The 27435-nt window shown below is 32.8% G+C and overlaps 1 protein-coding gene across 2 annotated transcripts in view; it reads right to left on the reverse strand.

The window, feature by feature from the left end:
- Positions 1 to 27435, reverse strand: part of LOC107464411 (uncharacterized) — a 38201-nt gene that overhangs the window by 6041 nt on the left and 4725 nt on the right. The window contains exons 1-11 of one of the 2 annotated variants that reach the window (XM_016083324.3): positions 24147 to 24794; positions 20694 to 23794; positions 20337 to 20588; positions 19477 to 20163; positions 17961 to 18785; positions 14888 to 15595; positions 12408 to 13238; positions 9855 to 10538; positions 7839 to 8666; positions 6665 to 7429; positions 4947 to 5786 (exon numbers count right to left, since the gene is read on the reverse strand). In XM_016083324.3, the coding sequence (XP_015938810.1) occupies positions 4947 to 5786; positions 6665 to 7429; positions 7839 to 8666; positions 9855 to 10538; positions 12408 to 13238; positions 14888 to 15595; positions 17961 to 18785; positions 19477 to 20163; positions 20337 to 20588; positions 20694 to 23753 (9480 nt within the window). In that variant the 5' untranslated portion in view covers positions 23754 to 23794; positions 24147 to 24794. Of the gene's footprint in view, positions 1 to 4946; positions 5787 to 6664; positions 7430 to 7838; positions 8667 to 9854; positions 10539 to 12407; positions 13239 to 14887; positions 15596 to 17960; positions 18786 to 19476; positions 20164 to 20336; positions 20589 to 20693; positions 23795 to 24146; positions 24795 to 27435 lie in introns of those variants that run through there. The other variant, XM_016083323.3, reaches the window with a different exon arrangement.

A 27435-nucleotide genomic window follows, 5' to 3' on the forward strand; every position in this document is an offset into this window, starting at 1 on the left:
CATAAGTAACTTCAGCACTGGCTGGATTGTTAGACTTGTCCAACTAGTATACATTTCTTGTAAAGGGATTGAAACACTCTAGCTTAAGATGTGTTAATAACACGGATAGACCATTTTTTCATCTTGCAAAAAATAATACCAGACAAAATTGAAATAAAATAAAATAAAAAAGAGAACAATTCTGAGTGCTTTTCTAGCATAGATGCTTGAAGCACTCCTCCAAATTCTAGTCCATATATTTTGAATGAAGAAAACAAGAAAAGAAAGAGAGGGGAGGGGGATTGCTCTACTTGACATACTTATGAACAAATTGAGTAGGCAGGATTGTAATGCAGCAATGTAAAAGTAGAATGGGGAGTTCAGGTATTTGAACTTTAGTCAGAGTTAGTCGGCACAGGATTCGGTGGTTCAGGAACTTTTGGACCACTTAGTGGTCCAAGTAGAAAACATGTTTTTAAAGTTTTTTTATCAATTGCTACGTAGTTTTTGAACTAATTTTAATTACAAATCAACCCCATATATTTTATTTAATTATAAAAATAGTTTTTTATTTTATAAATTATTATTTTATCAATTATCTATTATATTTATTAACAATCAAATACAAAAATAACAACCAATTATATCCTCCATTCATCCTAATAATTCCAATTGATTAAAAAATTAACTTTGATCTCGTTACGTTCGTCCATGGCTTCCAAATCGTGTTTCTTTGAAATTCAATCGATTGGTTTACACTATATCACAAAACAATCGATTAAAAGTTGTAATGTAGAATGGTAAAAAGCTTATACCAATTGATTGTTTATACTTTCCAATCGAATGAATGCCTCGAAACAATCGATTGTTTTTGTTACTCAATCGATTGAATTCACAAAAACAACATGGATTTGCCAAATACAATCAATTGGAAAGTGATGACATTGAAATTTTAGCCAAATTCAATCGATTGGTAATGTAATCCAATCGATTGGAAGGTGACGAAGTTGAATGTTTTGCCAATTTCAATCGATTGATAATGGTACATAAAATTTATAAAACGTCAATGATATTTTCTTTTAAATTAATTTATAAAATTTTTTAGATTTGTGTCTTATGAAAAGTAAAAAAAAAAATTATAGTAGAGTAAAACTTAGCTGAAACCAAATAACATAGTGTAACACACATCTTTGATCAATATTAAAAAAAATTAGCCTAATTATGTACATAAAATTCTAAAAAATACAATTCTATCTTTTTTAATTAAGTTAGCTTTAAAATACCAATAATGCTTTTTTATGTGCTGCTTTTAATCTAAAATCCTAGAAAAAAATTGATTTAAAATATTATAATATTATTATATTGGCACAACACTTTATTTTTGTATGATAAATATAAGTACATTTTTATATAAAGTATTTAAAGTATATAAAAATGTACTCCTATTATAAAAAAAAATTTAAAAAGTCATTAAATTTTTATATGTTATTAAAATTTAATAAATACAAGTACATTTTTATATGTTATTTTTAATTCAATGTACTAATAGGAGTTAAAATTAATTTATATTTAATAATTTTATACTAAAATTAATTTACTATAATTTTGTTTTATACTTCTTTTAGTATATTTTTTTTATATTATATAGTATTTTTTCTAGTATCTTATTGTACAATGTGTAATTCGAATTACCATTTGATTCGAAATGTGAGTAATTCGAATCAATTTGATTCGAACTTCCTCCTACTCACATGTTCCTACTAATTCGAATTGATACAATTCGAACTATGCTTTTATAATTCGTTCCAAGTTGATTCGAATTACTTGTATGCAATGGTTGGGAATAATTGGAGCTGTATTGATTCGAATTATTAAGGAATGTAATTCGAATAAAGTTGTTTCGAATTACATTAAAGTGTGCTTTAGTGAATTCTTGTATCAGATTCTTGTTTGGCTTATATGCGTAATAAACTTCTCTCCTTGGCTTAAACACGTTTTTTACCCTCAGTTTTATATTAACTCTAAATATATTAAAAGAATTTACTCAATATATTCTAACATTTAACTAATTGCAAACACTTATCCCAAAACATATTTACAAAAATTAGAGCACTGGTTACTAATATTTTAACGAAACTAAATTTGTGCATAACACAAATAAATAAATTAAGCATACTTACTACTTGATACGTTGCTACCTTATCAATATCATATACTTTTTGTATTTTTTACTCTGCCTTACTTGAATAAAAGCAAAAAGTACTATTGATCGGCAAAATTAATTTTATAAATTACCAATCTATAAATTAATTTTATGTACCATTACCAATCGATTGAAATTGGCAAAACATTCAACTTCATCACCTTCCAATCGATTGGATTACATTACCAATCGATTGAATTTGGCTAAAACTTCAATGTCATCACTTTCCAATCGATTGTATTTGGCAAATCCATGTTGTTTTCGTGAATTCAATCGATTGTTTTGAGGCATTCATTCGATTGGAAAGTATAAACAATAAGCTTTTTACCATTCTAACTTACAACTTTCAATCGATTGTTTTGTGATATAGTGTAAACCAATCGATTGAGTTATCATTCAATCGATTGTTTTGAAAAACCAATCGATTGAATTTCAAGGAAACACGATTTGGAAGCCATAGACGAACGTAACGAGATCAAAATTAATTTTTTAATCAATTGGAATTATTAGGATGAATGGAGGATATAATTGGTTGTTATTTTTGTATTTGATTGTTAATAAATATAATAGATAATTGATAAAATAATAATTTATAAAATAAAAAACTATTTTTATAATTAAATAAAATATATGGAGTTGATTTGTAATTAAAATTAGTTCAAGGACTACGTAGCAATTAATAAAAAAACTCTAAAAACATGTTTTCTACTTGGACCACTAAGTGGTCCAAAGGTTCCTGGACCACCGAATCCTGTGCCCTTAGTCAGTATGTAATATAGAGAAAGATGAAAATGTGTTGGTTTGGATTAGCTTTGTCTGAGTGAAAAAAAAGTTCTTTTTTAAAAAATAAAGTACTCTTATTCAATTATAAACTTATTTGAATACATCTTTTTAAAAAAGTACTTTTATTAAAAAAGATTTAGCTAACATGTGCCCTAAAAGTGAAAAATTTTAAATGTTTTCTTTTAATGAATGCAAAACAAATGCATTGGAAACTTAAATTTTTTATATTTTCAGTAAAAATTTTCTTAATTTGTAAATTTAACATGTGCCCTTAGGGCAAAGATAGATAAAATAAAACCTATCTAAAACAATAAATTATTTACTTTTTTTCTAAAGAGAAATTCTCCATATACAAGCATTTTTTTGTACAAGTCTTTACAAGTTATTATATTAACGCGCTTGAACGTTACTGCACGTTCTTCTTCCTCTTCCTCTTCTTCTTCTTTTCTTTCGTTTCTTACTTTTTCTTTCTCCTTCTTCAACCGTTACTGCACAATTTCACTGCACCGTCTTCTTCTTCTTGCTGCACATTCTTCTTCCTCTTCTTCCTTTTCTTCTTCTTCTTTTCTTTCGTTTTTTGCCTTCTTTTTCTCCTTCTTCATTTACGTGCTTTTCTCTTTGTTTTCTTTTTTCGTTATTCTTGATTTCCATTATTTTTTGATATCAAGCTCTGAAATCATTTTTGAAGAAGAATAAGCAGCAGAATATGAGGAGGAGAAAGAGAAAGAGTTCTGAATTATGCATAAAGTGTCCTTTGGGTGTATTTTCTATAATCGTTTGGGTGTATTTCTGTAATCGTTTGGGTGTATTTCTGAAGTTTCATTATTTTCAAAACGATTTCAAAGCTTGATTTCAGAAACCATGAAAATCGAAAAAAAAGAAGTAAGAATACCAGTAATAAACGAGTAAAACAACTAATGAAAAGGTAAAGAGAATAACGAAGAAATATCGTTTGGGTGTATTTTCTATAATCGTTTGGGTGTATTTTCTATAATCGTTTGGGTGTATTTTCTATAATCGTTTGGGTGTATTTTCTATAATCGTTTGGGTGTATTTTCTATAATCGTTTGGGTGTATTTTCTATAATCGTTTGGGTGTATTTTCTATAATCGTTTGGGTGTATTTTCTATAATCGATAATAAATGCAAGTAAAACAACTAATGAAAAGGCAAAGAGAATAACGAAAAAATATCGTTTGGGTGTATTTTCTATAATCGTTTGGGTGTATTTCTGTAATCGTTTGGGTGTATTTCTGAAGTTTCATTATCTTCAAAACGATTTCAAAATTTGATTTCAGAAATCATGAAAATCGAAAAAAACGAAGTAAAGAGAGAACGCATGAAGGAGATCCAACAAATTTGACAAGAAACTCGTGAGTTGTTCATAATCCACGGTGAGTGAAGAAGAAGAAGAAGAAGAGGAAGAGGAAGAGGAAAAGGAAGATGAAGATGAGTTGTTCATAATTCACGGTGAGTGAAGAAGAGGAAGAGGAAGAGAAAGAGGAAGAGGAAGAGGAAGAGGAAGAGGAAGAGGAGTCGTTCATAATTCACGGTGAGTGTAGCGCTTTGGAAACTAAATAACGCATTAAAAGACTCTAATGTGTAGCAACTTGTAAAACTTGTAAGTCAAAAAGACTTGTATGTGTAGCAAGCCTCTTTTCTAAAACTAACAATACCTTGCTTTCGAAAAAAGTAGAAGCAAAAAACGTTTTTAATACTTGAAAATTCTTTAAAAAGCCTATCCAAATGTAAAATAGCTTTTGTCTATTAAAAAAAATTCTTTTCAAAAAGATGAAAAAAATAACTAATAAGTATTTTTTTCAAAAGCCAATCCAAACTGACCCGGCACTCAACTAAACAAAAATGTAAAACAGTCCTTTTTAAAGGGAAAAAAATCGTTTTCCACGAACAAATCAATAACTTTAAGAGATGAAAGTTTAATTTATTCAATCCTTCAATGAAAGAGTACTAACAGAACATACCTCCAAGTCAAAGGCCTTCAATATGGTAAAGTTGAGGTCAAATTCCAGTTGAACAGCATCTTTATCTTCCTCCAACTGAATTGTTGACCACTTGTTCACGCTTACAGTACCTGCACAGAAACTCTCCATCCTTCGACATTTGATTACTGATATTTGCTCCAAGGATGGGAAATTTAAAGCAATGTTCCCATTGTAAAACCTTCCAAGCCTAGGTAGAGACTGAAGAGACAAAGTGTTGAGCTTCTCAAATATTATCTCCTCCTCTGCATGCTTTGATGACTCCTCTACCACTCCAAACACTATTTCTTCTAATGATTCACAATTTTCTATGGACATATTCTTTAGTTGGCACATAGTTCTGCTAGTTGAGGGTGTAAACAAATAGACAAGCCCATTACATTGTGACACATTCAAATCCGTTAGGCTGGAGAACGATATGTCGCATGGTACTAAGTTCCTTAAACAATGGCATTGGTCTATTTGTAATTTTTCAAGATTTTTAGAAATGGGGTCCACCCAATTGTGCTCTAACCCAATGGAATTTAGCTCAGACAAGGAATTCAATTGCAAACATTTTAGACGTGAAAGGATTTTTTCAACACAATCCATGTCAGGGCTTGTAGAGCAGAATATATCTTTGAAGGAGCAACAACTCGCAGAAAGTTTTTCTATGTTGGGCGCCATCTGAAGTAGTCCATATGGAAAAGTATCTGAATCATCATGAAAGCATTGCAGTTGAAGAGCTGGTAATTTGTGCAGGAGGTTTACATGAAACTGACCATCCAAGAATATCATGGCCTCTTCCTTGCTGAGTGCTAGAAACTCCAAGGAGGGCATGACCTATGAAGAAGAATTAAGACATAACATATATCATGATAACAATAGTTTTTTGGAACTGTCTGCCAAAATATATAAACTATGAAACATTATCATGGTTCTTTCTAATGGTAGTTTATGTCTTTATGAATGCCAATCTACAGCTACACTTAACAAAAATAAGAAGTTAAATGCTATCATCTAATAAGGATATTACAAATTAAGAAAAGAATAAGGGTTATGCTTTCAAAATGTACATATTTTTAATATGATCTTTTAAACTACCATTATTAGCATGCTAACAAATCAATAAAAACAGTTGTACTATTTTAATCAATAATATGTCTTGTATTTTAAGCAACATCAGGCATCTATGTAAATACTGCAAATTATTATAAATTAAACAGTAATAGGAGAAGTAGGTCTTTGAAGAATTTTGCGATGGGCTTATAGGTTTTTCTTTTAAAAAAAATACCACGTAAGTCCTGAGAAAATTTTGTGATAAACTTATAGGTTCCTGGAGAAAAAATACCAAGTCCTTAAAAAATAGAAAGACTAGATTTATAAGTTCTTGAAAAACTGCAATGTTTGACACAATTCATCCTTCTTAGTCTTTCATTTCATTCTGTCAATGATCTATAAATCTATCACAAAATTTTCTCAAAGACTTGGTACATTTTTCCTTACGGACTTATAAGTCCATTACAAAATTCTTTAAGGATCTATTTGTCCTGCTACTCTAAATTAAAAGCAATGGAATTTACATGGTGGATGGTGTTCATTGTTATTTTTTTTCTATATTGATACTTATTGAAACATATGTATATATGCATTTCAACTTATAGTATACACTAAAAGTATTACTATAAAGGAATGCCCCGAAAATTGCATATAGATGGTACCTTTTCAACCAAGAAAAGAGCTTTTGTGCTATCTTGAAAATCTGGTTGTTCTTTTGGGAAGCTTTGAGAGTCATATGTGAATATCTTCAACTTTTCACAATGGAACAAGTTTATTTGTTTTAGCTTGGGGCATTCCAACTTATGCGGCCCTGGGTAAAAACACTTGAGTTCTGGCAATGACCACAGTATTATGGAGGTCACACAAGGCAAGACAAACTCTTCATCAGGTGCTTCAGCTGCTACATCATCCTTTGCAACAATTTCCATCAGCCTACCACATTCTTTTACTTCAAGTTTCTCAAGTTTCACCAGACTTTTGGCCGCTGATGCTGGAAACAGCCTTTCAAGGTTGCCACATCCATGAACACATACTTCTTGCAGGGTTTCTAGGCCAATAACTTCTTCAGAATCTGAATCCCAGACATGTTCAAGATTTGGCAGCTGATCAAAAGTCAATTTCTTTAAGCAAAAGAATCGGGATATGCCTGGTCCTGTATTTAACTTTGCGTCTTTTGCTATATCCTTCACCTCAAAAATTGCTTTAACGGAATGGCATTCACGTACTACCAGTTCTTCCAATTTACATAGCAAACCAAGTAAATGTGATGGAATTACATTGTATAAGAATTCACATCTTTCCACGATCAAAGACTTCAAACTGACAAAGCACCTGAATGGGACAGGAAATGGGCCATGCCAAATTCCATGTACCTGTGGCTCATCGACAAGATTCAAAGACTCTTCACTCCTAACAAATTCTGCAACCTGGATATGATAAAATGCAAACGTGAAATCTGTACATAGTTAAGGTGGTTACTCCACAACTATCATTGCTATTGTTGGGACATATTCAACCAACTCCTAGATTATGGAGTTTCTAGTTTTCTTTCTCACTTCTCTGTGAACTCTGATATTTTATTGGTTTGTCCATTTTCCTTGAACCATCTTCCATATTTTAAGTGCTAAATTAATTAATGTGAATTACATGATAATTGAGACTATGGTAGGACACCACCTTGTTATGATTGAGAAAGAAGTGGAAAAGTAGCTAATTATTATTCTTTTGTATCATTATTTTCTTTGAGAGTTATGAAGGGAAAAAATGGTATGATAATTTTTTTTTCTTTTTAATCTTTGATATAACAATAAAGAAAAATAGAAAATAGATACATACACGTGCTTCGAAAGACTTGCGTATGACATGATTGAGATCAACTTTCAATGGGGTAGCATCTCCATACCTCTGGAATTTCACTTCTAACAATTTGTTAGTGCATAAAGTACCAGCACAGAAAGTATCCATCCTCTGACACTGAATTACTGATAATTTCTCCAATGAAGGGAAGTTTAAGGTGACACTCCCTTGATAAAAGCTTTTGAGTCTTGGCAAATATTCAAGATTTAACTTATGAAGCTTCGCAAATATTATCTCATCATGATGAAACTCATCTTCCTCTCTAGACAGAATCTCTTCGATGGAATCACAACAGGATATGTTTATCTGCTCGAGTTGAGCCAAACTTTTGGCAGCTGAGCATGTGAACAAATGGATCATATTACTACAATAAGATGCAGTCAAATGCTTCAGACTGGAGAAACATACTGCAGATGGTACTAAGTTTCTCAAACGAGAACAACTTCTTGCTTCCAAGGTTTCCAAATTTTTTAGAAGAGATTCTCCTACCCAAGAGTGCTCTAACCCAATGGTAACTAGTTCTGAAAGAGAAGCTAACTTCAATCTTTTTAGTTGTGATAAGATTCCAGCATGATTGAAATCAGGTCTTTCAGAGCAGAAAATCTCCTTAAAGGAACTATTACTCACTACTAGCTCCTCAATATTGGGCACCTTTTGTAGAAATCCACATGGCAGTTCTTCTAAATCATTAAAACTCTGCAAATCAAGAACTTTTACTTTGCGGATGTGAGTTCCCTGGCATTGTCCGTGCCAAATCATCTTCAATTCTTTTTCACCGAGTGACAGATTGTCCAGGAGAGATGTAGCCTTGGGAGAGAAATAAATGATGAAGCAAAAGAGGGTTAGAGGATTTCAACAAGCTAAAGCAATTATAAGAAACATGAAAAATACACCTAATTAAAAATCGAAAAAGGATGAACTAGGTAATATTAAAATGAGATTACTGAAGATATCTGAAGTGGCCCATAAAGGAGAATGATTCATGCTAATAGTAATACTAATGGTAAATAGACACTTGAAACACTAATTCAAATTAAATAATTAAATTAGAAAAGATGAAAAGAGGAATGAGTTTATAACAAACACATCCCTTAAACAACGACTATGAATGGGGTGTATGAGGATTTAGATTGTGAGAATCACTTGACTATAAGAACTTTCACTATGCTAAGGACTCGCTTAAAAGTTTAATTAAAGTAGTTGACATTGTTATTAAAACTTTATAATAAGGTTATGTGGCTATTGTTGTATCTTGTATGCAACATTAGTAGTCAATGCTGTTGAGATATCTTGTATATTTTGTAGAGATTTATATTCATTATCTACAACTATTAGGGTATATATGATAAGATTAGATTAGATGTAATTATTTAATTCCATCAATAGAGAATTTTTTTAATATATATACCGGCTGGCTGAAAATCTGAAATCAATCATGAAACATATTGGAGAGTTTATTATATAGGAATAATCATTATATATCACTATAATATGGATAAGTTATTGGATAACAAAATAAAAGAACCTATTTACAATAATAACAAGATAAAGACAAACTTGGAAGTTACAACTATAGATAAGATAAAATAAACTGAAATTAACCTCAACTAGCATAAGAGATTGTTATCTGTGATAAAAAATTTATCATCATAGTCATACAACACAAAAGCATAGCGAAATTCTCATCACAATTCTCAATCCATGCGTATAGCGTTAGTAAAAAATACTAGTGAAATTATTTGCAATACCATTATAAGAAAAGGAAGAAAAATACTATGTACTTTAGTATTTTTGAACCCCACTTTTATAGACATTATTTAAACACTTGGAGATCATATGTAAAACATTGGTGAATCTGCCCATGAGAAATTTCATTATTTATTCAATGATCTCAAGTTGCCCAAAGATGTCAATAACTATGAATTCAAAATATCATTTTTCAGTGAAAAATTAGTCAACCCGCAACAAGGAAAAGGTGGTTAAGCAATTATGTACCTCTTTGGCACAAACTTGATCCTCAACTTGTGGATCTTGACCTGTGAATGTCTTCAACTGAACACAATGCAATGAACAGTAAAAACAGTTGAGCTTTGGCAAATCCAACAATGTCAATGAGGTCAAACAGGGGAATATAAAATCTAGATTTGTTCCTTTTGGGGCTGCTTCAATGCCTGCAACAATTTCCACCAATTTCTCACAGTGCTTCACCACTAGATTTTCAAGTTTCACAAGATCTTTGGCTGTGGATGCTGGAAATAAACTTGTAAGGCGTTTACATCTTTCAACATGTACTTTCTGTAGTTGAACTGTCAGAACCCCATCAGGATCTTCATTCCAAACACACTCCAGATTTGGCAACTTCTTTACTATTAATTTCTTCAGGGAAAAGGGGACTGGTGTCTGTGGTGACCCTACAATCATTCTTTTGTCTTTCGATACACATTTCACATCAAATATGGTTTTCACTGAATGACAGTTCCGAACTTCCAAACTCTGTATCTTACTTAACAAGGGAAGTAAATTGAAAGGTATTACTTCTGACAAAAATTCACACCCGTCCACAACCAAGGACTCCAAATTACTGAAGCATACATCTGGGACTGGCATCAAGCCGTACCATATCTCTTGATAACAGGGGCTAAGGCTCAAATATTGTGAATTACATGCAGATTCTGCGATCTACACATGAAAAATAAGAAATTAAAATCACTTCTTTATGCTTACAGTAACAACTGAAATGTTTAACCACAATAGTTTTCTTAAAATTAAAATTAAAATGGATAATTTTGATTTTTGCTTCAATGATGGACACTGTTCTTTAGTTTTCCTTTTTGCTAGGTAGATATGATATCCAATTTTTTTTCTTGGATACATACCTTAACGGCTTAACTGACTTATCAGTCATTTATTATGCTACTTGTTATGATCAAAAGACTTGTAAATTAGTTTGACTAGATTTAGACCCACATGTTGCATGAGGCGAAAATGTATAGATCTATCTATCTATGGATTTTTATTATATAAAAGTTTATGCAAATTTATTATAGAATGAACTTATGCCACATTGGTCTTTGTGATTGTAACACGTCAATTATTTTACATAAATGGCAATTTATCAATTTTATAATATAAAAGATAATAGAGTGCTACATAATAATATTATAAAACTTTAATCTTCTTAATTAATTAAATTTAATACCTAGCATTACTAAATTTAATTAAAAAGTAATGGTTACTAGCATAGGGCTAATTTTTTTAGAAATAGAAGATTGTGTAATTCAGTGAAATGGTTAATTGGTGTATTTTTCTCTGATATGGATTTTATTTTTTTTTTAATTTTAAATAACAAATCAGATTCTCAAATTTGAGGCATAATAAAAGTTGTATAGAAATCAGAGAATCAGATTTCATAGTGCACAAATCGGAGTGTTAAAATAATTTTTATTCACCGTAAGGCAAATCAGAGGCCGATTTGCATATTTAAAAAAAAATTAATACTAATATACAAATCTGAGGGTCAGATTGGTATGTTTAAAAAATTTAAAATTAAAAAAAAAAATCTAACCCTCAATTTGCATGTTTAACAAAATTTTAACACAAAGCTGACCCTTAGATTTGTGGTCTACACATAAAAAAAAACACACCAAGTTTCAACATTGCTAGAAAACAGCACTGGAAAGGTACCAAAATTAAAAAGCCACTGCTAAAATACTAGGTAATTTTAGTTTCCGCATATTATTAAAATACTACCATCTTGACTAATCAAATATTAATATTTATTATCGTTAAACACCTGTAATAAACGAAATGGTGATAGTCGATAGACGTACTCTTGTAATAAAAAGGTGGTTTTAAATATGATAACAAAAAAATATTACTCTAAGGCATGTTCTTTTAGAGAAAATAAATTATGTTCTCGTTTTAGTACTTCCTTTTTTGGGATATTGATATTGTAAGGAAAAAATAAACAATAAAATCATATTTTTTATTTCTATATTATGTTTTCACTTTTTGTCCATGAAATGTTAAAAAGTTTTCCAGACTGCAGGTAAGTTTACATTGCCATTTGATTAAAGTAGCAGACTTGTATAATAATAAAGGTTAGTTAGTTTAATATTTTAATTTAATAAATTATCATTTTAATTAAATTATTAGTCTTTATAAATTTCACTAAATTTTAAATTAGGTCCTTATAATTTAAAAATTGGTAATTCAATTCCTGTACTAGATAAAAACTTTCAATTCGGTCCTTACTAATCGTTTTTTGTTAAAAAGTAGGAAATATTTTTTTCTCTATTTGATGTAGGATTAATTTTGGAATAATCTAGCAGTGAATATTGTAAAAATATTGTGATTTTTCTGAAAAATCTATTAAGGACCTAATTAAAAATTATCTTGCTAAAAATTTTTTTTTAAACTGTAAAAATGTAATTAAAAATTTTGTGAAATATAAAGACTACCAGATTAGTTAAACCTAAACTATATTAATTAAGAACTAAAAATTGGAAAGTAGCTACCTATTGGATGCTAGTAACTAATAATAATTACCTTTCTCTCATACATCTTGCAGATGGTGTTGCCAAAATCACCTTCCCAATATGCATCTTTGATGAGTCCAACTCCTGGCGACCGGTTTGAATGTTGGTTTATTTCCACACGTGGGCAGAACATTTTCATCAAAGGGCAGTTAAATATGGATACTTCTTCCAAGGATTGAAAAGATAAAGTAAGATTCCCCGGGTAAAAGCATGTGAGTTTTGGTAACTCTTTAAGAATCAAAGACCGTAGTTGCTTAAATATTACATTTCCATCTATGGATGATTTGCCAACCTCTATGGACACTATTTCTTGCAATGATCTGCAATTTTGTATTTCCATCCGCTCAAGATGACCCAAACTTTTGGCTGTTGAAGTTGTGAACAAATATAGCAAATTGCGGCAATATATTATAACCAGATTTGTTAGATTTGAGAAGGATACCGTGCATGGCACCAAGTTCTTCAAAGCACTACACCATTCGACTTGTAATGTTTGCATATTTTCGGGAATAGAGTGCACCCAAGAGTGCTCTAAGCCAATGGATTTGAGAGAATATTCAGAAACAAGCCTTAATTCTTTAAGATGTGAGAGGATTCCAGCACAATCAGTATTAAGCCTTTCTTTGGAGAACATCTCTTCCAAGCAACCGTATTTCACTTCAAGCTTTTCTACATCCGGAACCATTTGAAGGAATCGGTATAGAACACTGTCTCTCACTTCTTTTAAGTGTTGGAAAGAAAGAAACATAAATTCCAATTGTAGAGACCTCAGATCCAAAGTCACTGTACCATTTCCTATATTAAATGACAATCTTTCTAAACTTGGAAGCAGGAAATGAACCTAGGAAGCAAAAAAAAACATGAGTGGGCAAATTCAGGATCGTCTAATTTTCTTAAATAAATTAATAAGAAATTTTAGTTTGCACACATGACAGACAGATAATTTGTTATAATTGAAACTAGAGTTTATTTCTTAATAGTTATATTCCATTTGAATTCCTCATTCCTTGGGACTAATCGTCGATTATATGTGAAACCAGGATAGTTAAATGACCTCCGCACAAAAATAGCTTGCTTATGATGTTAACCCGAACCAAACACTTCATTACAAACTACTAAAACAGAAGATCAAAGTTATTTTCCACTTTCAGACACTCTTTTAACAAATGCACTTTCTATATTCTGTAGCATAATGAGACGTTTGAGATCTGACTTACATCATTTGACATTCAACTATCCTTTCAAACGCACACAGATGCGGGATAAAAGAAGTAAATCATGACTACTAAAATATAAATACAATAAAATTAAGCCCTCTCCATTTATGTGCGGGTTAGGCTATATGGAACAAATGATGCCATGGTGTCCCTATCATAACTGCTAAATAATATATAAATTGTTTAAAATTAGAAGTTCTTATAGAATCACCTAATAATTTATCAAGTTAGGTTACTTATATTACACCTTTTGGGTGCAGTCCTTCCCCGAACCCAGTGTTAATGCAAAATGTTTGTGCACTAGGCTACTCTTATATGAATTCGTAATTTAATGTTGAGTATTGCATAAAATTTTACTATAACAATCAAGCACTCATCTTACTTGATGGGTATGTGTTTATTTTAGTAATCACCCCCCTTAAAAAGACATAAATGTGCTTTTCATATATTCATCAAATTGAGTTCCAATAATAATAATAATAATAATAATTGAGAAAAGAAAAACTTGTTAAATAATTTGAGCCTAACTCTTTGAATTTGAGCGAAGACCCGTGAAAGCGAATATTGGTTCGAGTTTGAGGAACTGAATAAGCATTCTTTTTCAATTGGTTAAACCACAAAAAAGAGAAAGAGGGGAAAGAAGGGGGTTTTAGGGGGGAAGCACCGTGCAAAGCATCCTATGCCATGCAAGGTTCAAAGAAAGTCCAAGCCTAAAGGGTGTAAATGGGCAGCCTAACTTGATTCTGGCATCACCCTGCGACCTTGAAGTTATACAAAGACAATTCAGCCTCTACTCCAAAGCTCCCTTTAATTGGAACCATAACTGTGTTCTATTTTTTCGTCTCTCTCTAGGTCAAGCTTGAGCTAACCTCTTATTAATCTCTAGATTTTTGGTATGTTTTCTTATTATTTGATAAAGTTTGTGTATTTTGATTAATAATTTTTGTATGTTTAAATGTCTTATTTTTTCATACATGCATGAACGATTCTCTTATTAATTAAGGCAACACACAAGCATACTTTCCGTTAAACAAAAGGAAAAAGAAAACCAACAAAATCAATCTATTCAAGATTTGCATTAGTTGTGAAAAAGTTGCAAAAGTAGCAGTTTATCGTTTATCTTATGAATGAAACATGTAAATTTCATTAAATAAACGAGAAAAGGAAGAATTAGCCACATTTTGAAAATTCATTGAAACTAAACATAATTTTCTATCAATATTCAGGGCATTTGGAACTGTTTTAGTAACCACACACCAAGAGTTAGAAGTACCTTTTCTACAGTGATAGAGACTTGCTCCTCTGGATAAGCCTCTTGACAATTCAGTATCACCCACTTACTTGGATGTACTTGTACTTCCTTTAGCACAGGAAAATCTAGCTTGTGCAATCCAGGATAGAAGCATTTGAGCAATGGCAATGTGTTTAGCATCAATGATTTAAGACTAGGAAACACAAATGATTTAGTATCCCTTTCTAGAGCTGTTTCGTTGTCCCCAAAAATTTCAACCAATTGCTCACAGCTTTCAACTGATAGCTCTTTGAGCATGGTAAGATCTTTAGCCATGGATGCTGGAAAAACGTATTTGAGGCTGTGACATTGATAAATTCTCACGTCTTGCAGAACTTTAAGGCCAATAATACCGTGAGGATCATTGTCCCACACATGCTCCAGTTTTGGTAGATTCCTTATGGACAACTTTTTCAAACGGAACATTCCCAACATTTCTGTCACCCCTTTAACATTTATCTCAAAGATGACTTGCACTTGATCACAACTGTCAACTACCAACTCCTCTAAATTCTTGAAGTAAGGAAGCAAATGAGAAGGAAGTACATGCACAAGGAAACCACAATTCTCCACCGACAAAGTTTTCAGACAGTGAAAGCTATTCCGTTGCACCAAGTATTTACCACACCATACTTGTTCTAACTCAGGATAATGGGAAAGCTTAAGATGAGATGTGTATTCAAAAGAAACCTATAAAGATAAAATCAAGAAACGAAAATTATTATTCACTTTAATAATGAGTTTAAGTCACTATTCATTTTGTGTTTCCTACCAGTTGTATATATTATTTCAGAAATGTTTGTGACAAAATAAAAATCAGCCTGAAATTACTTTATTTTGTATTCATTAGTTACTGCTGAAAAAAAATAAGTATTATTAGATGTAATAAGTATACAAGTACGAATGTTATATGCATGGAATTATAAATGTTAAGTTTAATACGATAACTTTGGATTATTGTCTCACAAACATTATCATATTATTTTTACTTTATTTTTATGCATCCTAAATGCTGTCTTGAAAGTGTTTGTTAATCATAATTAAAAACGGCTAACTTGCTGAATATGTAAATCAAGCAGGTTTCTTAAGAATTCCAAAATAAAAACTGTTCATTCCCTAGCCCAAAACGTAAAGCCAGACCCAAAAAGGTTAAAAGCCCATCCAACAAAGGTGGCCTCTTCTACCTAACCTCATAGAGGTCGGGCACGACAACGAGATATCAGCTCTACTTATTTGAATAAGCAACTAACTCCTAAAATATTTCCTATCATCTCTCTATCTAGAAAGGAAATATCAACAACTTCTTAAGATAAGATAAAAGGAACGGTCATGCACCGTCAAAGGTGAAACTACTCTAAAGGTCGTTAACTTTTTTACTATAAATACACTAACAATCTATTAAAAATCTGCTTAAACCCTTGCTAACTTAAGTATCAAAGTCTCTTGCAGGTATCACCCTCCACCTCCCCACGAGGACGGCAGCACCTCAGCATCAATATAAGTTGGACGCTGCCTCAAAGGGAATCTGGACCTCACGTCTAGGCCCAAAAGCAACTCAGTTTCAGGTAACCCTCGGAACAAAAACTATTTTACTTGTACATACAGTAAAATAGGTTTAGGAATTTAGAGTGTTGTATATATTTTTCAAAACACAGCTCATTCATGCATACTAGAACATAAAAAAGAGAACCAAATAATTCAAAACATATTAAGTATTATTCTTGTTCTCATATAGGTTTGAAAACTGGTGTATGTTATAATGGTTATGTAACTTTGACAACACTAAAAAAAATGTAAAAATTAAGGTAACATTTTTTACTATTTGGAACCATTTTTTTTAAATAAAATAAAATGTGTTGTTTAAATTTAGCTGTTTTTTCCACTATTTGAAAATACTTTTCAATCTGAAAAAGAAAATTTAAAAGTATTGTTGAATAGTATAAAAATGTGACTTTAATTTTAACAACACCTTTTAAATATTGTCAAAGCTGCATAGACAACATGGAATAGCCATCATAGACTCCACCTTCAAAAATGTTGTATATATTAGCATCCCAGCATCATTGTAAGGTTGCTTTTAATTTTTTATACAATACAGAATACAATAAACACAAAAAGAAATTATAGTTTAGTTAAAGAATTTGTATCGAATATAACTCGAAGGGACCATGTTTAACTCTCCACAATAATCATTTAAGAATTATTTTGAAATTCTTAAATATAATAAAACACAGACAACCCCAATCAAATATAAAAACCAAGATCCAGGCAAGGAATGAGTGTAAGCTAACTTACATTTGAATAATTAAATTTTAATATAAATAAGCACTTGTTTATTGCATTGTTAATTAACAATAATATTAATAATATAAGATTTGACAAATAAAAATAAAAAGTAATGGGTAAATATACTTTTTGTCCTTGAATTTTTTGAAAAGTTTCAAAAATACAATATTTAATTGTTTCAATTGTCTGTAACTAACGTGATAATTCTGGCATAAGATTGTCACATCATTGTCCAACTTAGGGATAATTGAAATATATTGAAATGTCAGGGGTAAAATTAGAACCAAACATTAAGGATAAAATTGAAATAATATAGAAACATTGAGGATAAAAATAGGATATAGTATTGAATTATTGTTTTTCTAAATAAAAATTATATTGACAATACCGTTAAAACATATCACTTTTATTAATATTCACTTCAATACAATAATATTTTTTATTAAAAATAAAAAGTATGCTTAGAAAATTAAAAGAAAATATTTTGAAAATGTATCTTTTTATTATATAAAAATAACTTGGATACCTTTAAAAATTTTCTCTAGTAATACCTTTAACAATTTACTAACAAACATTTGATTCTGGCAAGTAATTAAGTATTATATATTTTTATTAGTAAATTATATAAAAATATTTTAAAATCAGTGATTTTTATATAATAAAAGAGATATGTTTTTTCCACATAATTCTTTAAGAAGAACATGCAGTACTTCCAAAAATTTTATTTTTAATATAACATGGAAATGAGTATCTAAGGAATGATGCATACCTTTTCAGCAAAGGCCTTTTTAATTGTGGCATTCAAATCACCTTCCCAATACCATATCTCCTCCTCTCTTTCATCAACGGAAAGTACATTTTGTAGCTTTGGTGCTTTTATGTCACTCTCTGTGAACGTTGTCATCTTTGGGCAATTTCTCAAAATCAGTTTCTCCAACGATGGGAATGAAAACTCACAGTTCTTACAGCTACAAAAACTTGTGAGTTTTTTCAGTGACCTAAATTCTATTGTTATCAACTTGCCAAATACAATGTCCACCTGTGTGTCTTTGGCATTTCCCTCATTGATGACTATTTCCTTCAATTTACAATCGCTTATCTTCATTGTTGTGAGTTGAACCAAGCTCTTTGCAGTTGAAGATGACATTAAGCTTTTCAATTCAGAACAATAATGTATTTCCAAGTATGTCAAGTGAGTTAAGGACACTGAGGGTTTCACCAAGTTGATTAATTTTCTGCAGTAAAATAGGACCAAGCGCTCTACTCTCTGAAGAACTGGGTCCCTTTCAAATCCAATATCTTTGATGTTTGATGAGGTGACAATCAGTTCCTTAAGCTGCAGTACCGTTCCCAACCTTTCCTGGAGTGCTGTATTTCCACTTGGCACTAACTCTTGAATGTCATAGTGAGGGGAACTCAATTCCAATCTTTCTAGATTAGGAATTCGATGAAGAAACCAATAGAGAATCTCAACATTTGGCAGTGACCGCAAGCAAAGCTGTTTCAAGCAATGCATATGGTACTTCCGTATGTTGCGCTTCAACCACTTTGCTTCTTTTGAGTCAATATCCATATACTCCAAGTTAGAGATTACCTAGCGATGAATGAACATTCACATATATTATATATACAACTTATTCAAAATTAATTCTAGAATATCGAGAGATAAATGCTTAGAAGGCTTCCCTTGTGATTTGATCACGTGTTCAAATCAATTGTATATGTCAAAACGTTTCCACGTTCCAAGAACTGAGAATTTCTCAAATTGAAGTTTGTGATCATTATTACAGCAGACCAAATATTAATATTTTGGGAATAGATTATTAGCTAACTATGTAAAATGTTGGTCCACTAATAGTATCTTAAATTTAACATTTAAATATATACACTGCAGAACTACAAGTCATTTGCAATGTTTCTTTGATCCATATATTGGATTTTAGGAAATCAGTGAGTAATAAAATTGGGGATCTCAGTTGCAGTTCCAGTAAATGGAATGCATGTAACATGATAACTAATAATATATGAATAATCTTTTCATCATATTCAAGAGTAAAATAACTGAAATTCCCGATTATTATTTATTAACATATAATTTTCCATATTTCCCTTAGGGCAGATTCACCAATAGTATAAATAAAATTTTCAATCACTAAAACATGATTCCCCTTGTATTATAATGCCATCTAGAAAATTGGTGTACCAATTACAATATTGATTACATTAACTGATTCTTGACAAGATTCTTATAAGACAAGAAAGATGTAGTTTACGAGCATTTGTACCTTTTCTGCTGAGAAAACCGGTATTCCTTCTTCATCAGTTGTGAATGCTCTCAGCTTCACACAACTATTTACAACCAACCGCTTCAGTTTCGGGCATTCTATGCTTTGTCTCCCATTATAGAAATGCCTAATGTTATGTAGATAACATAATTCCATGGAGGTTACTTCTGGAAACTCCAATTGTTCATTGTTTGTTTCTGATCCTGCATCAACAATTTCCTCCATTTCACCACATGACTTTATCGATAATTCTTCAAGTTTTTTAAGACCTTTGGCTATAGAAGCAGGCAAGACATTGCTCAATTTTTCACAATCAGAAACCTTTATACTTCGCAAACTTTTGAAGTCAACAACACCTTCTGGATCTCTGCTCCAAACTTTGTTCAGATTTGGGAGACTTTGTAAGAGAATAAGTTGCAATTTCATGTCAGCTAGAGATGCATCATTTTTTAAAGGACATTCAAAAATAACTTCCACTGCCTCACAATTGATAACTTTCAAGCTGTCTAAAGTCTGATAGCAACCTTCCATGTGACTAGGAAAAATCTTTTCAAGCTTTTTGCACCCATCAATATGCACAGAAATGAGTTTCGGAAAGGAACCGGCATGGACTTTAACTGGCCATATGTCCTTTAACATCCCCATATTGGTGAGATGGATTTCTTCCAACTTCGGAAAGATGTGAACCTGTTTCATTACAAAGCCAACAGTAATGAAATCAGATACCAAAGCGATGAACTTGCGCGCACGGGGTGTTGTGTAAATGCATAAATGATAAGAAAAATGATCAGAGGATTATAAAACATATGTACATGATATTAGAAGTCAATTACAAAGTTATACAGTACAATCCTACTCACCTCTGAATAGTCATCAGTGTTTCCTTCAGTGATGAATAACTTTTCCATCTTCCGGCACCCACTTACAAACAGACCTTTCAGTTTGTTCAAACTTTTAGCAACAGACAGTGAACATAAATAGGTCAAGTTACAACAAACTTCCACAGTTAATTTTATTAAGTTCTCAAAGCGGAAACTTGAAATTTGGTCACTCCATATATAATCGATGTCAATTGATGAAACCTTCAAGCTCTCCAAGTTTGGGATTTCAACCTGCAAGAATACATGCAAAGTTACTATATTTGCACCAGCTTAAAAAAACTTCAATCATAAATTAATGTAAGCTGAAGGAAGGTCCTATTTTAAGTAATATCATACCTTTTCACCAAAGAGAGAAAATGAAGTCTTGACACACTGCTCATCCTGTAAGTTGACACTTTCTACGTGATCAGTTCTTCTTTCTTCCCTATCCATCAACTGAGGCATGGAGATCATCTTGCTATTGGTGTAGAAACCAATAAATGACGGCAACTCTTGCAGTGTCAAAGAGCATAACTTATGAAACTCAACCTTATCAGACATTTCTCTTTCATCAAGAACAATCTCCTCCAAGTAATCACATTTAGAGATATCAATTGCTTTTAGACTAGTAAGAAATTTAACAATGTAAAAGGAGAATATATTCTTCAGTTGAGTGCACATCTTGACCTTGATGGTCTTTAATTGGGAGAACGAGGCACCTCTAACAGGACTGCGACATATCTCCTTTATGTTCATCAAGTTGAAGAGGTTGAGAGATTCTAAATTGGGAAAAACTATATGAGGGTGTGACATTTCCATTGAGTTCACAATATATTCAATGCCAGAGTTATTTATGATGGACAAGTGTTTAAGGTTTGGGAATCCATCCAAACTCAGCTCATAGAAAACATTTTGAACTCCATTCAGCTCTCCCAATAGCAGATTCTCCACTCTCTTAAACAGCATTTTGATTCCTTTGAGGGTGTGAATGTTTATGCCAGATCTTAACTGGAGCGCCAAAGTTCTTGAAGCTTCATACTTGTTTGGCATCTTGAAATCACTGATTGAAAGCATCTTGAAATCTCCTATCACAATCTTGTAATCATCTAACTTGTCAAAGAACACATCCGTTGGCAAAACTTCAGCATTTGGGAGGCACATATCTACAAGTTTCAATTGATGCAACTGCTTCAGCTCAGAAAGAATTGAAACTTGGCTTTGATTTGTCTCTCCTTCCACTTCCATATTAATCAAGCTCTTTCTCATATACAACTCTTCCAAACAAGTCAAGCTTGATATAAATTTAGGTGAAATCGAATTGACTATGGTACAGTCGCTAATGTCCAACAAATGTAGCTTACTCAAGCCCGCTAAATCACCCGGCCAAGCTTTAATTTTGGATCCTGAAAGGCTGAGAATTCTTAACTTTTTCAGATATCTTATGATGGACAAGTCACCTAGAACACATCTCTCCAAACAAAGCATTCTGAGGTTTGATAAGCATTCAATTGAAGATGGTAGGCTTGATAGATGAATTCCAGTCAATATTAACACCCTGAGTTTCTTCATTCCTTCAAAAAACTTGTCATGTATATCCAAATGAAGATCATCACCGTCAATATGGAAGACCCTAAGCTGAGGACAATTTATAACTTCAGGGAGCTCATCAACGATATCACTTTTGTATATAGAAATAACAGTGCACCTCTCAAGTTCGCTGGGCCAATCATCTAGCTTGTCATTTCTCAAGGTAAATACATTATGTTCCTTTTGTGCTATAGACAGAGCAGCATCCCGAACCATATCATGCATATTGAAATGATCACTAGAATTTTCTTCCAGCATCAGACTTGAATCTTTCAGCTTCTGGATTGACGTACGTATTCTTTCACGAGCATCTTTTAGTGTATGGACACCTTTAAGTATACCCAAACCAAAGGAATACTTCACCAGGTCCACAATTAATGGTTGGTGACCCATTTGCGCACAAAGTAAGAAAATGGACTTGAGCTCTTCACTCTCTAGATGGTCGTAACTCATCTTCACAGAAATCTCCATAGATTTTTGCACTCCCATTAGTTCCTGCTTGTTGAGTTTTTCTAGGACCTCTTCCCACACTAACTTACTTTTATTCTTCAGTGCCTTTCCAACAGTAAGTATTGCCATAGGTAACCCTCCACAATGCTTCTTAACAATTTCTGGTTCAAACTTGGAATCTTCATCTATTTCAGCTGCTGCCTTAAATAATTTCACAGCTTCCTCGTCTTTCAACTCCATCACAGGGAAAATTGAATTTTCCTTAACATTCATTTTACCAGAAAGTACCTCTTTAATTCTTGAAGTAAGCAAAATTTTGCACCCTCTATAGACACCAGAAAAATTTTCATCTTTCACCATTTTGTAGCTGAAACCCTTTTCACTTTTGCCACTCTCCTGTCTCAAACACACCTCATTGGGTAAGGTCCCTGATGTACTTCCTGAATCCAACAACTTGTTACCATCATAATGACTAGATGGTTTTTCCACCTGGGTCATTTGGCAGCCAAAGTCCAACCTATCTTTCATAGTCACGTGGCCTAAATCATCATCATCAAATGGTATCCCTAACATATTCAAGTCTAATCCATCCCAAAGATCATCAAGTATCACAAGGGTGTTCTCCTTCTCTTGCATCAATCTTCTCCTTAAACGATCTGCTCTCCCAATCTCACCTTCCCCTTCAAAAGTCAATCCCAAATTGTATGCAATTTCTTCTTGAACTTTTTGTCGATTTGGATTTTTTGTTATGCTTACTATAACCACCACACTAAACAACTTTCTATCTCTAGCCTCCTTAGCAATTTCTTTAACTAAAGTGGTCTTGCCAACGCCACCTGGCCCATGCACTCCAATCATCCTCACAGTAGAATCTTCAAGTTTTACCATTATCTTTTTCATTATATCTTTTCTAGATTCAAATTTCTCATAGCCAGCATTAGACAAAGCAATATCTGCAGACCTTGGATGCTGCCGATAAGAAACTTTGGTAAACTTTTCATCCTTCAGCAACTTGATATCCATCGTCATTTTCCTAGCTTTCCTTCCCAGTTTATGTCTATACCACAAGAAAGGAAGAATACCCCTAGAACACCCTGTCTTTTTGTGAGCATCATCAGCATGAAACTCCTTGCAATCTTCTATCTTTTTCTCCACCTTGTCAAACCAGGCTCTCACATTAGATTCAATTCCTTTTACATTATTTTCAGCATCATCAACATCATGCTTCACATTATCTCTTTCTCCCTCAAGAGCAACAATGCTGCTATTTAGTTCATCAAGGTTCCCCTTGTAACAGATGATGTAACTAAGATGTCGAATACTCACATCCAGTATAAAATCTGTGACTCTCTCTACAATTTTAGATGCATAAGCCTCCATGTTTACGGTAGATTTTCTAGATGACAATTACATCTCCTTCCCTGCAATTTATGTACATTGGAAATAAATACCTTAAGATCATGTTTACATTTTTCTTTTAATTTCTTATAGTATCTCCTAACCCGGCAGGCCAAAACTAATCCAACTTGGATCTAAGCTCTATTTAAGGGTTTCGCCAATGTCTTGCTAAATGCACGAAACTCGAACCCCACATTTTTTAGAGCATACCACTCGACCAATCAAGTTTATATTTCTATCCTTATTACAAACTTAAACAATTATTTCTAAACTTCTTAATTATTTTAGTTTTTATATAAACTTCTCAATTACGTCTAAATACATTGATTTCCAATATAAAAGCACGAAAACAAAGCATGTACCCAGTTCCCTTACCACCTAACCAGGAACCAGGAGCCCAACACGGTGTCAATCAACCACCAGGATAATCAAGTGCACAAACAACATCATAGGGAATGCGTTGCGCACGAAGCGAGATGAACTGAGGAAGAAGATGAAGGAAAGCAAAGTGCAGACAATGTGTTTGAAAAAATGCTTGAGAGAAAGAGGCAGAGCACAGCGAATGAGCATGCTGTGAATGAAGATGCGAACAAGGGTCCATGTCAAGCACCTTACGAACCGAAAGCAACGCGAGGAATGGAGGGGATCCGGTGCGGAAAGGACCAAGCGCAGGAAGTGTGTTAAACTTAAATGAGATGGCGAAACTGATGGCAGAGGCCGACATGGTGAAAAAGATGTGGAAATGTTTGGAAACGGAGTGGAGTGGAGTGGACTGAATTTTATACAGAAAGGGGGTTTTCACGGTCATGTCCCCTCCAAACTCAAGTCTCAAGCTCAAAATGTCACTCGAACTTGAAACTTATTTCAAACAATAAAACAAAAAAATTATATAAACTCATGGAACAGAACTATTAGAAAAAAATGAATTGCTGAAAGAAAATGCAGTCGAAACTGCTATAAAAAAAAAATTGCAGAAAGTGTGGACGAAAATGTCGCAAGAATAGTAAACCATCAAAAATAATAGCGAATTACTCGAAAACTATTGAAAGAGTGGCAAACTCTCAAGAGATGATAAAATGTTAAAGAATGTCAAATTGTAAAAAGATGATAAAAAATATTTAATTTTTCCATGAGAATAGATAAATAGTGAATGACAATGATGTTTGATTCATTAGACTCGAAAAATCACAAGCCAAAGAAAATGGACTAATCGATGAGGTAAAAAAATTTAAAAAATGACAAAAGACCAAAAATGACATAAAAAAAGTGTAAAAAATATAGTAATTCATAAGAAAAATAATATTTCATCTTCAAAGAGGATATCATAACTCTGATACTATGGTAGAAAGGATAAAAGAGAACAATAGAAAAAGAATTTGTGTCTATTCAAATTGTATGCAATAATACAATATAAAAGAGTACTTATAAATGTTAAAAGAATCGAAATAATAAAGATATAATATCTTATAATAAAGATTCATATATGCTAAATTGATCATAATATATTCTAACAAGCCTAATAACCGATCGATGAACCGAGGACTGATAGAGAAGATGGTTCGAATCATTGAGAAAATTGGCCAACAAGAGAACTAACAACAGACTGAAAAAGTAACCGAAAATTAGTCGGTTGGACCGAACTGAAGATCGACTTCCTTTTGGAAATTACTCAAATTGCATTGTTTTAGAATTCACGCGGAGAAGAATGAAATAAAAAAGTCCTAATGAATTTTTTGAACGCAGATAAAAATATCTATTAAACAAGAAAATTAACGTTATACCCATAAAAAATGGGTTCCATGTGATAAAGGTATCCAAATCATCCTAATTTTTTATTGACTTTTAATAAAATTTCAAAATTACTTACATCCTTTATCTTCAACGTCAACTCTACCACCTACTCTTCTTCCTCAAATTCTAAATCTTCACAAATTCCCTGCAAACACTGCCTATTGTAATCCCTTCCCTGTACCTGCACCTGCACCATCACTACCGTGCCCTTTCATTTTCTCCGCCACACTGGCATCCACCGGATCTCAGCACCTCTTTCTTCCCAAACACATTTCTCTCCAACTTTTGGGTCGATAGCTTCCGCCACCCCCCACGCCACCATTACCAACCTCTCTCCTCCGCCACCTCGACCTCTGGCTCCTGCACCAACACCCTCGCACCCTTTCATTTTTTCCTACCTTCCCCCCTCTTTCGTCTCCTCCTCCACCCTAAACGACCTCCTCTTCCTCCGTAACGCCTTCCTTGACCGCCGATTCCAGTGGGTCAGCGTCTCAAGTTCTTCAAGGCTACACCCTTATATCTAGGAGCAGTTAGGCTTGTTCTAACTCTTCATGGAAGAAGGTCTCTTCCTGTAACAGCCAAGGTTGCCCTCTTGGATACTACTTTCAAATATTACCAACATGCCTTGATTGGAGCATTGGTCACTGCACTTTCAAACGGAAGTGTTATCTTTACTATAACTCCTAATTTCACCATGAGGTTATTAGACCCAATGATACCTCATAGAATGAAGATTCAAATATAGCTAGTTGGAGTAATCCAAGACTCCAATGCTGAACAGACTACTTTGCACCACCAAGTCTTCTACAGAGTCCAAGACCATGCTCTTGATCCCAATCTTCCAAACACCACAGGAGAAACATTATTCATGTTCACTGATAATGCCAGAGGACTAGCAATTGTAAACATTTCAAGGATTATCACCACTGAAGAACTTTCTTCTATTATTCCATTGGAATGGATTACTGATTATAAGAAAGCCTTCTCCAAGGAACATATTGATGTTCATACTACAACTCCACCAATTATTATCCATAACAGTGATAGAACGGTGACTACTGATTTCCAGAAATCAGGAGTAGTCAAACAAACTCCCCTACAAGGATCATCTTTTAAAAAGATTAATATGATCTCTCCAATTCAAGTACAAACTACTCACGATCAAGATGATCCACCAGTACATTTCTATGAAAACAAAAGACCTATCTATGTTTCTCATATTAATGCCCATTTCATCTGGGATGTTGATCCCTCTATGGGTGACTCTGATTGTGACTGTGCTGAACAATGGAGTGACACAGAAGATGATGATTATGACAGACACTAGAGGAATAAGAAAAAAAAAGAAAAAGTCACAACAAGCTCCTTGCTCTTACAAAAGAGTTGAATCCCCTGATGATGCAAATATAGCCCTAACGTTCAAGAGGAAGAAACTATCCCAAAAAGGTCTCACAAATTATTCTTATCAGTGCAACCCTCACGCCTTATGAGGAAGAATTTCCACCTCTAGTGACACAGACTGATGAAAAGAAGATCACTAGAAGACCTTATGTAATTCCTCAGGGAATTACTCCACACGAACATCAAGCAACCACCCCTTAAAAAGAAGTCCTCAATTGGCATATGGATAATTCAGTCATCCAAAATAAAGTATTATTTCGTATAGACCACACTCTCGATACTCTTGTAAAAAAATAGAGGAACTTTTTACGCAAATAGATTCTGTAGTAGAACAAATTACTAAACTCATAGACCAGCTTTCCAGATAAGCTTTTCAGCTTGATCAAGAACTCAAAACTTATATTGAGAATAAGTATTTTGGCCCAAAGTTTCACAAGAAAGACAGAAAACTGGCCCAAGTTAAAGCCTAGCA

The sequence above is a fragment of the Arachis duranensis genome, chromosome 9 (assembly GCF_000817695.3).
Source record: "Arachis duranensis cultivar V14167 chromosome 9, aradu.V14167.gnm2.J7QH, whole genome shotgun sequence".
NCBI classification, from domain to species: domain Eukaryota; kingdom Viridiplantae; phylum Streptophyta; class Magnoliopsida; order Fabales; family Fabaceae; genus Arachis; species Arachis duranensis.